General features: G+C 36.8%; 1 protein-coding gene across 2 annotated transcripts in view; it reads right to left on the reverse strand.

The window, feature by feature from the left end:
* The window catches only part of LOC122809692 (von Willebrand factor A domain-containing protein 5A-like), a 1295998-nt gene that overhangs the window by 866762 nt on the left and 414236 nt on the right, over positions 1-15000 (reverse strand). For both annotated transcript variants that reach the window (XM_044081369.1, XM_044081368.1), the window contains exon 7: positions 1486-1646. In XM_044081369.1, coding sequence (XP_043937304.1) covers positions 1486-1646 — 161 coding nt within the window. The remainder of the gene's footprint in view (positions 1-1485; positions 1647-15000) is intronic.

Here is a 15000-nt window from a genome sequence, read left to right on the forward strand (position 1 = left end):
TATCAAGCTACATATAAACACACTCTTTTCACATAACACCACTGCCTAATGACCCACATCATTACTAACTTCTAATCCTCACCTGTTCCATTTTGATTATAAGCCACATATTCACAATCCTATTTCTTACTACACTAGCATGCATCTCAAGTTACCACACCAGTCACCCACCAAAATACACCGTCTCCCCCAACCTTGCTGTATTACAATTTTATTTTCAATTTACTTTACTTGTCAATAAATAAATAAATCTCTTACCAACTAAACATTGTGTACAAGTAGATTAAGAACCATAACAAGATACCTTAGGAAAACTGACAAATTTGCAAGAAACAGGTGCATCATATCTATTCTATGCACAGAAAAAAATTAATTCAGTAAAAATACCAATGACATTAAATACCAGAAACAGACATCTCAAACTCAAAACGCATTACTAAGTCGGCATCATCATCATCATCATCATAATAAGAATAACAATAATAATAATGATGATATTGACTGAATAGAATGAAACAGAAATCAGAATTGTGACACAAACTAAAAACACTTTACAGCAATAAAAGCAGTAAACACCAATGTACATTACCTGAGAAACACAGTAAAAAACACCCAATAATAATATCTTAAGAAAGTTAAAGCATAAACTCTACAAAAGTAAAATAAAGCACTATAGAAGAGGCATGAAGTGAATAACATGAAGCTGAAACAGCACTATAAATAATCTGTCAGGGATTGTTTGACTTAAGAGGCATCTGATGATACAGTCCACAAAAATAAAACACTACATGACTACAAAAGGATCAATATTCATATCAGCGCCCTTCTTCCTAATCTGTACATGAAATGGTGTGGACACCAAGAGTGACCATCTCCTATAGCTAGTCTTCACAATATTAGCTGGCTAGCCCTGCCACATTACATGAATAGTAAAAGAAATGCAATACATAAGAATTACCATAAAAATTAAATAATGGCTTAGAAGTATACTGTAAGCTAAACCAAAAATAATAAGAGTAGCAGGAGCATTGCTATTACATATTTTTTCAGCTCCTTGGCATTGCACCAAAATTATTACATTTTGGGGTGCAGCAAGCATATCACAAACGAAATCAACTTAAAAATGACATTACTGCCTACATATAGTTTTTGAAGTAGTCACCAAAATGATTACTCTTGTGAATATTTGTTGGGTTGTCTTACCCGGAAAGCAGTATAAATGTTTATGAAGCACTGTGCTACTGATATGTTAGTTTCCTCATCATTTCATGTGGACCCATTCACATGTAAGAACCCATGTAAAGTATTGTGTACTATTAGGACCCAGTTATAACCTGAGCATTGTAACATCATGCAACAGTTTGACAGAAGGGTCCTTTAAATGACTACTCTGAAAATTTCAGACTAAAATTCAGCACAGTTAAAAAGTGATAGAGCTTTATGACTATCAATTAGTTAAAATGGGTGAATGTTATGATTACTTACTTTTGCAGTTTCAATCTTGTTTTTCCCAGATGATCTAATTATATCTGTCATGCTTCCAGACCGATCAACAACAAAAATAAACTCTTGGTAAGTATCCATACTGTCATCTTGAATGTCTGGATACACACACAGTGTCACCATTGGATCTGCCATTATGGTTCCTAAAGAAGGGAATAGTCATACAAGTTTTGTAAGTAAATGCTCAAACAGGTACATAACTAGAAAGGTAATGAGATTTAGGCTGCTAGGCTCTAAATATTAGTTATTACCCATATTAGATTTACAAATTTCACTAAAAGACACACAGAAATGTATAAAAGGATTAATACACAGTAAGGTCCCCAACATCTTATTAATGTTTCTGTTTAACAAGGGTTTTAACAGCAAAGGTCATGGAAGCCTCAATACATTTCACTACCAATGCCCTCATATGATTTCATATAATTAATCTTGTATAGTTTATTATATGCCTCTTATAAAATAGAGCAGCAACTGAACTATTTAACTGGCTAAATGGAATCTTTCTAAAACTGATCATGACCAATTTAACTAATAAGTTTCAAAATTAGAAAACCAAAAACACTGCCAGCCTAATGCCAACATATGAACAACATAATACAAATTTAGACATGCATGCCTGAATGACATTGATCTCCTTTGAAGTTTATTTTCTAAAAACCCTGCAAAATCGAAATAGAAAAATAAATGTTGATTCCTTGGTACAGATGAACAAAACTCTTAGTATAAAAACAGAAGCCTTGAATATACTAGCTAGTAGTGACTCAAATCCTGAAGAAGGAAATGGGAAAGGTAGGTCTGAGAGGATGAACAGTAAAAGAAGGTCCCTGCATGTTTAGGCAATTGCACGGCTTCAACCACAATGTAGAAAGCAAAATGTAAGCCAGCAAACGTAGTGCTGATACAAATATAAAATATTTATGGATATCAGCAAAAGAAATAACAAACAAACCGGTTTCGACTATAATGGTTACATAGTCTTCCTCAGTGTTAAAAAAGAAAAAAAGATCAGGCTACCTTTATGCATGACATCAAATACAGCAAACAAACTGATTGGTCAAATTACAGATGTTCATTAAGTCCCAGTGGAAAAAGTCCCCCCAATTTAACTATCCCCTTTTCTTTGGCATCAAGAATAGTATGCCACCCAGCTTTTGTTGATCTGTTGCCCCCAATTTTGTCTATCACCATAAATCTGAAAGAAGTTGTAGGATATGTTAAGGAATGCTTATATAATGCACTGCTGGGTTTCTTCATCCTCATATCACTGATATTTTCTGATATCCTTATTCTAAGTGGTCTCAAAGTCTGACCCACACAGAATGCTGAACAACTGCAAGTAGCCAAATAAATCACACAATCACTGCTGCAGTTAGCAAAAAATGGATATCAAATACATTCCAGAATTCTTATTTATGAACTGTTTAGATTTCATAATTATGTTGCACTGACTACAATGACCACAGGGTGTACATCTAACAAGTATGTCCCCCATCATAGTTGTTTGTGTACTAGAAGGTGTGGTGGTTCTGGACCCTCGTTTATAATGGCTTAGGTGTGAACCCAAATTTCTGTCCCTACTTAAGGAAAAATGACATTTCTCTTGAAGGAATTACAATAAGTTGTTGTCAGCCAAGAAGATGTTCCAATGTCTTTGTACACTATTCATTAGTGTATCTGTATTCCTTCCATATGTACTCATCCAAATGTCTGAGCTAATTGTTTGATGTTTATCCTTATATTTCAAGAGATCCTCTCTATTTAATGTTGATGCCCAGTTGCCTACACCCAGAACATGTCCCATTTTGTACCCTCTGTCACAAAATCTATTAGCTAGATCTTTCTTAAACTGTTCAAACACAAGCACAATCAATAGTAAGATTTTGTGCTCATTGTAAACAAAGGAAATTTGCAGCAATATAAGGTTCAAACTTGTAGATTATTGTGTGCATTGTACCCAGGCAGTGACTGTAAAGATAGCACATGCATATAAGTTACTGAGCTCGTGGAAGATCAGTGCCATTTTATTCATCTAGCTGAGAGCTACCATATGAGGCTAAGAAGTTCTGTCTGTGTTACTTAGTTGCTGAGATATTTAGAAAACATTGAAAATTATATCTATATAAATTAACATCGTAACAACAGTTAATATCTATTTACCTGCACTAGACAGAGGGTATATATTAATGCAGTTGAGTTTGCCATTGTGTTAGCTTTAAGAAGAAATATGTTCAAACCTTGTACATAGTATGGTTTTGGAATTATTGCCGCAAATATGAATAAGCAGTATTTGACACCTAGAGGCATCAGTAGGAGTTAACTACAGATGCACTTGGAGGCATCACTTGGATGTAATGAGTTAAAGTAAAACCTCTTCAGAGAGACTGTTTTGCAGTTGGGCAGAGTTACATGTACCTGGTCTATGCTTTTATTTAAATGACATTTTTGTGATTTCACAGACCTGGATCGCTGGTGTTTCATAATAATATTGCTGATAATTGGCAAGTGTTTCTGCAAGAATATATTTTCATACAGGCTGCATTTTCTGATAAAGATGCGCATACAAAAGAATTTATACTTCTTAATTTAGCTGACTCAGAAGCCGTTGAGAGGGAACATTCATTTGTGTATGCACCCTGCTGTGAATGCAGGGGAGGGGGAGAAGTGCCATACTGTGATACAAGCTGAAATGAACTGCCATATTGTGATACAGACTGAAATGTGGGAAGACCCTGAGTGCTTAAAATGTAAATTTAGAGAAATGTGTAACCCTCAAATGAATATTATAATGGAAAGGTGCAGGTTTTAAACAAGAAATCAAATGCCTGGTGAAACTATAGCAGCATGTATTACCAACTTAAGAAATAAAGCAAAAAAGTGGAGATTTGGTGATCTTAGAGATGAGTTGTTAAAAGACAGGCTTGTGTGTGGATGATGCAGTGAGAAAGATTTGCTTTGAGACAGTGATTTAATGTTAAGCAAAGCCAGTGAGATTTGCAAATACATGAGCTTACAGAAAAGCATACAAATATGTTTACGAATGAGAAAAGCATGCATGCAGTATCTGCCAATGAGAATGTTGATAGCATACAACATAAAGCTAAGATGAAAAAAGAAATCTAACCAAAAGGGTGTGGCAACAAACACCCTCATTGTTAACTGTCATAATTGTGGAGGCAGTCATGAATCTAAACAAGAGAAGTTTCAACTTCCAATGGTGCTAATTTCATTATGGAACTACACGATTCTTTGAGGAGTAAATCGGAAGGGCCTGGATATTCAGAGGCAGCAGAAAAGGAATATGAAAGATGTGGGGCTAAACCTAAATGAACTGTTCCCAAATGAACATATACTGCTGTGGTTGACAAAACCACTACTACACCTATTATTAAAATTTCTGAAAAAGAACATAATGGACATATGCATAGAGAAATGATAGATGGAACTGACAGTACAGCCCATGCTTTTGAAAAGTTTTTAGACTTTAATTACACTTTTGAACCTAATGCTAACGTGCATACTTATAGTAGGGTTAACACTGACAAAGATGACAATGGTACTTTATAAGACATGATTTTCTCTATGGAAAGGAAACTTGAAAAAGTCAACATTTTGCAAATGGACAATGCATACTTGAATCGGTGTATTGAGCCTAAAATTGTGCCTGTGGTGTAAGGTTTTTTAAGGAACTGCTAGGTATTGAACTAAATGAAGAAATATGCAATGAATGCAAGAGTATGTTTAATAGTTTTGGTTTTCCATATATATGAGATTTTTAATGAAATACAATAAACGGAAATTATGTACCGAGGAAGCAGAGAAGTACTGCTATTACTGATGATATATTATTTTCACAATGGGAAAGGAGGTACAGGTAGCAGTCTGAAACTGTAAATGTCAAATGTGATAACATTATGTGTAAGAAAATTGAACATGACATGGGAGATTATAGGACACTAACAGTTTAACCATGGAAAAGGGATATGATATTGTAAAGTGCAAACACAGACCATGGTCAGGTTAAGAATACAAATAGATATATTTATGATAGGCAAGTTAATTATAAATCATGAATTTTTTATCGGAGAGAAAGACAGGAGATATAGAATTACAAAAAGAAAAGGTAGGATTCAGGGCAGAGAGAATGGCGTCAGGAAAATCAAACACAGGGATAGAGGTCAAGACAGTGGGACAGATACAGATGGGAATAAATGCAAAATCATTAACAGTCATCAAGTAATGTACACTATAGGAAATGTTAACATTTATAATTACACCTCTCTTAAATTAGAGAAAGAACACTTTGATTTGTTCTCTAAAGGTATGAAATATATGCCAACTACTTAATTCAATTTGATAGACACCTTGCTTGAAATTAAATTATATTTGAGGAAATTCAATTTAGCTATATATTTTAAAGATGCAAATACACACATTCAGCTTGAGAGATTTAAGAGAAAAAGTAAATGTAACCCACCCTTACATCCATCCTTAGTTATGTTAGAAAAGGTAATCACAGATAAGTTGTATAAATTACAGGAAAAACACACAAACAGAAGAATCAAGAGATATCTTAGTAGGAATGAGTGGATGGTATTAAAGGAAATATGTAACTACAAAAACATAAGAATAATGAAGGCAGATAAAGGCGGAGGAGTAGTATTATATGATACATGTGAGTACACCAACAAAATATAAGAGATCTTAAACAATACTGGTACATATAAAGTGATATCAAAAATGAAATAAATATCACTTGTCGATGCATTGATTTATATTTAGAGGAATTTTTATGAGATGATAGGATACCCCAGGACTTGTACAATTTTTTGAGGGTGGATTGTAGAACACCCCATTTTAGCTACCGCAGTGGGTATACCTAAAATACATAAGAATATATTAGACCCCCCTTTTGTCCTATTATCTCTGGCAGCAAGTCTAAAACTTTCCCTTTTAGTGTAGTAATAGATAGATCATTAAAGCACATCTACAGTACTGTGCATCACCTAATAAAAGACTCTTGGGACTTCTTAAGTAGATTAAGGTAAGAGATATGGCAAAAGGACTTAATCTTTTTATCTATAGATGTAATAGATTTTTTTCCTGTATCCCGAAAGAAGATGGATTGGAAAGTTTTAGCAAAAGTGTGAGGAAGTACGCAGGTTTTGAATAGGAGAAGGTTAGGTTATTGGTTGAGTTTTTGACTTTAGTTTTGGATAATAATTTAATTTATTTCAAAGGTGAACTTTATAGGCAAAGAAAAGGAGTAGCTATGGGTGCAGCATGCACCCCAATATTTGCTAATCTGGTACTATTGGACTGGGAAGATGAATATATATTTAATAGTAAATGCACTGACAATATAAAATGGGATTCACTTCATAATTTCAAAATACTGAAATATCAAATTTCAGTATCATGAAACTATGAAGTCGAATACCCTATACACCGAACATACACAAACCCAACACCCAAAATCACGAATCCACAAAATCCCAAAAAACACACATCACACACACTACAAAACACATACATACATGAACGTACATACCTCCCAACACTTCCTACAACAAACATAACACACACGCACACAACCAAGCACATACACACACCTACCCTTAGTATATACCCGCCCCTATTTTAAACTTGATCTGAGACACCCTTAGCAGTCTGGTGTTCACTCTAAATACAGAGAGAACATTTGAGAAGGCCAACCCACTTAGGTTTTAACTTCTGCTCCTCCTTTCTCTCTTCCTCGCTCCTTGCACTTTATTTTGCTTTTGCCTCTTCTTAAAAGTACTCAATTGTATTTATTCTGCTGCATTTATTACTGCTTGGTAGCAGGGTTACCACCTTTCATCATGCCTAAAACCAGAGTAAAGCCACACCCCTCACATCACCAGTAACCCTGCCCACCCCTCACCTGCCCAAATCCCACCCATTTTGTGATGTCATGATGACATCACTCGACGAGGAACGCCTTCTTTTTCCATTCCTGTTGCCTGCTTTCGGCTGATTTTCTATGCTTTTCTGTTAAAAAAAGCATAGTAAATAAGCCAATTTACAAACTCTGATAGTCTGTTTCCTTTTTGAAACAGAATACCAGAGTTTGTACAGTGTTTTCTGGACTATCAGAGAATCAGTTTGATTTCAGGATAGTCCGGAAAAAAAAACGGAGGGGTGGCAACCCTACTTGGTAGTAGCCTGATTAAATTGTAACTGTTATTCTAAGCCTTTTGGTTTAAGCATTTGGGCTTCAGACCAGTTGTTTTACATTAAGAAGGCTTGTGGTCTGCACTGTTGTGGCAGGACAGGTAGCTTACATCCTTCTAAATTGGGAATTGCTGATTGAAGGCTCAGTGTCTGCTATGCTAAAAGTGTATTAATTTTTGGTTTAAGCACTTGGGCTTCAGGCTAGTTATTTTACATTAAGAAGGTTTGCGGCCTGCACTCTTGTGGGAGGAGAGGTTAGATTCTGCCCTTCTGAGCTGGGAATTTCTTGTTTGCTGTAACATAGACTAGATTCAGGCATGCTGAATCTAGCTTTGTTTGTATAACTTGAGCACTAATCCAGGCCATCTTTTTTTGGAGAAGGTTCCCCTGCACCCTAGTGGCAGGAGTGTGCAGTTAGTACTTGTCTGATTGAAGACTGCTGGAACAGGGCTCAGTTTTGATCTTTTTTTCTGGTTAATTGGGTAATTTGTTTAAATTAGTTTGCTCATTTTCTATTGTTATATAAAAAAATGCACTTTATTCATCTGCTTTTACTGTATTTGTGTTTCTTCCTACTTTTGTGCATTTATTCTGCTATACTTATTACTGCTTGGTAGTAGCCTGATTAAATTGTAACTATTATTCTAAGTCTTTGGTTGAAGTACTTGGGCTTCAGACCAGTTGTTTTACATTAAGAAGGTTTGTGGTCTGCACTGTTGTGGCAGGACAGGTAGCTTACATCATTCTAAGTTGGGAGATGCTGACTGAAGGCTTAGTGTCTGTTACTCTAAGAGTGTATTAGACCTGGTTTAAGCACTTGGGCTTCAAGCCAGTTATTTTACATTAAGAAGGTGTGGGCTGCATTCTTGTGGGAGGAGAGGGTAGATACTGCCCTTCTGAGCTGGGAGTTTCTGGTTAAAGGCTTATTGTGCCTGCTTATTTGAACTGTTTCTTTCTGAAATTGGTAAGCTTTGTTTGCTGCTGGTGATCAGTCTCTATTTGAACAGGTTTGCCATAAATATAATCATTCAACCTCGAGCATGTGAACTCTACTGCTAAAAGCTGTTTTTTGATGTGTGCATACTGCATCTCAGTTTGGGTTAATGTTCTGGATGCATAGACTACTGGTATGAATTTTTGAAGATGTGCTGCATCAAGAACATACCTTGAAGCATCACAAAAAAAGAGTTATAGGTTTGTGAACATCAAAATATCTCAATGTGGGTGGACTGGCAATGTTCTTCAGAATGTCAAATGCTTTTTGGTGTTCCAACCAGGACCGGTTTACATTTTTGCATGTCAACTCACATAACAGTGCTGAAAGAACTCAGGTCTGGAATGAACTTTCCTAAATAGTTGACCATACCAAGAAAACATTGCAAAGGTGTGACATTTTCTGAAACTGGCATCTCAAGAATTGCTGCTTGTTTAGATTGATCTGGTTGTAAGCCAGAACTGTAAACAATTGACCCACATAAGCAACTTCTTTCAGTTTGAATTTGTCATGGAAGTCAGAAAATTTTCCTCATTACATTCTGATGAACCCAGAAATCACACAGCTTCAGACCCAATTTTTCCCAAAGCTGAAAAATGTTATCAGTCAAAGATGGCCAGCATGACAAACCAGTTTACCACTTGACATACAGAAGTATTTTCCTTATAGAAATGAGCTTATAATGGAAGATGGAATCATCATGAAAGGTCCTAAAGTGGCAACTTCTTCAGCATTACAGCAGGAATATATGAAGTTTCCATCGTGGTTACCCTGGAATTGATTTTATGAAAAGAAGGGCAAGAGGCGTAGTATTTTGGCCTTCTATGTCAAAAGACATAGAGAAGGAAACTCTAGCATGTTCCATTTGTAATAGCACTAAATCCCACCAACAAAAAGAACCACTTCATCTGAACCAGATTCCTGAATTACCATGGTTGACAGTTGCTAAATATATTTTCAAATGGAATGACCAACATTACTTAGTGTTAGTAGACACTTACAAAATTGACCTTCTTCCTAACTTAACATCCAGCACTGTCATTGTGAAGTTGAAGAGACATTTTTCTGTCCATGGTAGTCTGCATAAAGTCATATCTGACAATGGTGCACACTTTACAAGTCATGAGTTTAAGAGATTTGCTGAGTTTTGGGACTTTATCCATATTACTAGTAGTCCTGAGCATCCACAGTCCAATGGATTAGCTGAGTGTGCAGTTCAAAGTGTGAAGTACTTGATGGAGCATTCCAAGAGAGATGGTACCAATGTTTTTCTTAACCTAATAAATTTCAGAAGCACTCCTTGACATAATTTTCTTGGTTCACTTGCTCAGAGACTGATGTCCAGACAGACTAGAACAACTCTTCTGATTAGTAAACAATTACTGATACCAAACGCAAAGAACAATAGAATGGTAAAACTTTTGAGAAAACACCAGTCACAAAAGTTGTACTACTATAAATCCAGCAACCCTCTCAGCACATTAAGACAAGGAGAGATTGTGAAAATGCAAACATCTAAAGGATATGGTCGAGTGAGAATGAACAATAATATTTATGAAGAACAGAGATTTTACATCATACAATCTGAAGGAATGGATTTCAGAAGGAATCAAAGACACATACTACCAGTCTCTGAACAAGTGATGCAGCAGATCACCTGTGCCAATGACTCTGTTTCTCAGAGTGACTCTATACTTGTTCAAATTCTAGAGGACAGTGCAATTTCTTCAAGTAATCCTGATGTAATCCCCAAATTTCCAGTTGTAAAAGAATTCCCAGAGACTGTCCCTGTTGCTAAACCCAGTTAAAGTTTTTATGTGACCAGATCAGGTAGAATTTCCAGACCCAATCCAAAATACACAACGACCTGGACTTCAATTCAACTTGTTAAATGTTGATGTGATATCTAGCTTGTAAAATATCTTGTTCTCCTATTGCATGTCAAACAAATCAAAGAGGGAGGATGATCAAAGAGGGAGGATGCAGATCATTGTGTGTATAGTACTTAGTCAGCCATTGTAACTAGATAACGTGCATATAAGTTACTGAGCACATGCAAGATCAGTGCCATTTTGTGTAGTCAGTCAGAGTGAATGCAGGCATGAATGGAGATGCACATGTGAGTCTGTTTAAAGTAATGAGTCAGTCAGTTATCTTATGAAGTTCGAAGTATATATTCCAGTTACAGCTCCTGATGTGTTTATGTATAATAAAAGACTTCAACAAATACCCAGCCTTGATCCCCTTGGTAACTGCATTAGTAAAAGGGAGGGAGAAAAAAAAACAAAGCAAGTAACTGCAGCATCACTTAGAAGAACCCATCATTTAATTTCCCTTTACGAACTTCCTCCTTCCTAAAAATTCCAGTTAGTGACTCCAGAGAAAAAAACAAAAGCAGATCTAATGCAATTAACTGCAACAACGACAGTTGCAAGTGCATGATAGTGTGTGTGTGTGTGTGTGTGTGTGTGTGTGTGTGTGTGTGTGTGTGTGTGTGTGTGTGTGTGTGTGTGTGTGTGTGTGTGTCTGTCGATAATGGACTGAACTGCATCTGACAAAAACAAAGATATACAGGTTCAGATCTGTGTACTAGGCTAATGACCACAGAGGCCATTTTAAGTCTAGTCATGCATCCCAATTCTCAAACAAGTTCTGGTACCATTGATAAGTCTCTAAGCAAAAGCTTGGGAGATGAAACATTTACAAGTAGGGGTCTGAGATATTAACCATTTACAAGCTGTCTGTGCCCATTAGAGACATAGGTGTCCCACCAGGGATGAATTTCCTCTTCTCCATCCAATTGTAAACAAGAAAACTACCAGCAAAAACTGTGTAAATGCACTCAACGCCTAAACAATGTACAATGAAAAAACAAAGCCAAGAGAGAATGACTTTAAAACACATCAAATAAAATTCTGCAAAGCTTTTAGGTATAGCCCTTCCTCAGTCATATCTGCCGGAACCATAGAGTGAGGGGGTAGCACCCCCCACACTTTTACAGCTGCAAGACTTGTTTTTCTTTAAAGAGGACTCATGCATGCATCACGCACTAATGTGAATTTTAAAACACAAAAAGTGCGTGGAAAATGTATTTTCCAATCTCATTGCTGCTAGCGCTAAGCCTGCTGCCAGAGTCACCCACGGTAAGAAGTGCTCCGTTTATTACTTGCATGGCTGGTGTTGCTCCGTTTACTATTTATATGGCTGGTGCTGCTCCGTTTACTATTTATATGGCTGGTGCCTGGTTTACTATTTATATAGCTGGTGCTCCATTTACTACTTTTATGGCTGGTGCTCTGTTTACTATTTATATGGCCGGTGCTCCATTTACTTATAAGGCTGGTGCTCCGCGTGTGTGTGTGTGTGTGTGTGTGTGTGTGTGTGTGTGTGTGTGTGTGTGTGTGTGTCCTACAATGGGCAGGTACCTCATCAAGGATTATTTCTCTGCTTCATACCTATTCTTTCCAGGATAGGCTCCAGCTCCCTCTGCAATCCTGATTATGATTACAGTGCTATCAAGAAATGAATGAAACAAACTTATTTCTATTTGGTTAGCATCTGCTAGGTAAATTCATTTCCTGCATGAGCAGGACTGATCTATGCGTGCATATACGTGTGTGGGGGGTCGGTACAGGTGAGTTCGGGGACTCTCTTGTTGCTGACACTATCCTTTCTTCTCATCCACTGGTGGCCATTGATCATGAGTATATCAGAGTGTGCAGAAGTAAATAAGTTACACCAGTTTTCTCAGTCAGCAGTTTGTTGTTGTTAAGGAAAGACACAAAACTTAGATTTTAGCCAGACAAAAAATCTCTTTATTTAAAAACATGATCAAAGGAGACCAAGTAAAATAAACCTGTGTCTTCTCAAGCTAATGGAGAGCTCATATTTTTATAGTAAAATCACACAGCATGAATGAAATTATTATTTAATTTCAGCTGACTGACCAGGAAAAACAATGTATGCTTCTATAAGATCCTGTTGGCAGTCATTCTCATGCTTTCTTATCATAACCTTGACCATACTGATGAACTATTCATAATATGGTATTGAAGTTGCTGAAAAACACTGGAAACGAGCCACAAAGCATTATAGAAAATGATGAATTGTATATCCCACTGGATCACCCAGTACCAACAGTTAGAAAAGTAGATGCGAGAAAAAACAGATATAGTAGCCCATGAAAAGAAGACAAAAGTAGCTCAATAAAATAATTGCACCCAGTGACTACAGTCTCTTACGTACATTGAGACACACAGAAATGAGGGCAATGTAGAAAAAGGATACCCAGACATTTCCAGAAGTAGTGGTAGGGGCAATGGGTTTTATAAAACAAAATTGCAATCACACTTCGATATGTTACCTACACATGTAACTCCATATGAATTGCAGAGTCATTACTGGGCACATTGTGGGTGCTGGTGGTGAGAATTATCCAAGCTCAAACCCTGTACTTTAGGTGCAACAGCCTGCATACTCTACCCACACCATCACTTGTGATTCAGGGAGTCAGTCCATAACTCTCAACTGTCTAGATTTTCACAGAACATTTGGCTCATACTTTTGGTCTGTTTCTCTTAAAATGTGTGTGGTTTTCTATCAAATCTTTGGAAACACATGGTAACACAAAACACTATTTTAGCAACTTTCTAAGATTATACAAGCAATATTTAAAATGTGTCCCTGGTTTGGGGCCTTTGCCCCCCACCCCCAAATAAATTTTGGCTTTTTCCAGATTTCTTCTGCTGTGAAATTGAGAGCTTTACTTGTGTCAAGTGGATGGTGGAGTAGTAGTGTTGTTGCCTCCCATCAAAAGACTCACTGGCTTGATTCTTGACTGGGGCACCTTCTGTGTGGAGTCTGTATGTCCTGCCTGTGTTTGTGTGGTTTTCCCCCCATGTTACAAAGACATGTGTCTGGAGCATTTCTTCCTGGGCCTCTGCTGAAAATTGGCTTTGTTCCAAATCTGACTTTCCCGGTAAACAAATGTTAAATAAATAAACGCTTTTACAAGGAGCTGGGAGCTTCGGGGAAAGAGAAGTTTAGTGCTGCTTATTCCAGGTCTGTTTGTATTGTACAACAGGTAGTAGCCTTACTTTTGATGCAGAAAGCTGTGGGTTCTACTCCCACAGCATGCAGATGTCTCATTGATACTGTACTGTGTTGTATTTTAAAGGGAGTGGATGCTGCAGTCCTATGAATGTCCTCCTTTGGAGGAGTTACCTAGTAACTATGAACTTGTTATCAGTTTGACATCCATTCCTTATTGCAATATTACTAGCTTGTGAGTTTTAATGCAACATAGGCAATTTATTCTTCAAGGGCAACAGCCACTTTATTTGTAGATGAAACAATGAAATATAAAGTTGTTTCCTAGCAGTAACCTCTTCATTAGTTAGAGTCTGAGATCCCTTTAATGTGGGATTATTTAGATGACTTACTTCTGCAAACACTTTGCATATTCACTGATATTGGTGAATTGTAATGATAGAAGTTTGAGTGGCCTTTTATGGTTGAAATTTTCTAAAAAGGGTAGCTTTGTCATTATTGATGTTTCATTGCTTACTAGAAGACTGTTCAAAATTACACATTTAAAATACATTCTAACAACTGGTGCTGTATTATATAAGGAATAGAGTTTAATACAATCAGGAAGGTGAATCAAAGAATGCATACATGTATGCATGGCCCTAAAAATGTGTTTGAAAACAGTCTAGAGGAAAGTGAGAAAGGCTCAAAGTCATGGACAAATGTTAAGCTTTACTCTTGTTACCAAAGCAATGAAGTTAAAACAGTTCACACCACATTACCTTGACCTGGCCAAGCCTTTTGACACAATCCCTACTCAGGTGTAGTACAAAAGATGAATAATGTAGGAGCAAACACTTACATCACCAGCTGCATTGCCAACTTGGCTCACAGGATGCAGGAGATTGAAATAGGGGAAGAGACCAATCACTAATGGTGTCTCCCAGGGTTCGGTGCTGAGACTTTTTCTGTTTGGCATATACATCTCAAATGTAAAAGGAAATACCAAAAGGCTTTGGTCAGCTAAGTTTGAGATAACTGCAAGCTAGGAGCAGTTATTGAATTCCCAAATGACTTAACCATCATGCAGGAAGGTTTGTCCCAAATAACTGGTGTCAAAATCATGACAATGCCCTCTGAGAACTGACCCAATTATTTGGCATTCAGGAACATGTTTGTACAGTGACCTAACGTTTGACCAACATGTGCCCAGAGTCATAAGAAAGCCTTTCTATATTGCACAGCTTATAAACAAACCAATT

The sequence above is a fragment of the Protopterus annectens genome, chromosome 8.part0 (assembly GCF_019279795.1).
Source record: "Protopterus annectens isolate FY-2018-M chromosome 8.part0, PAN1.0, whole genome shotgun sequence".
NCBI classification, from domain to species: domain Eukaryota; kingdom Metazoa; phylum Chordata; order Ceratodontiformes; family Protopteridae; genus Protopterus; species Protopterus annectens.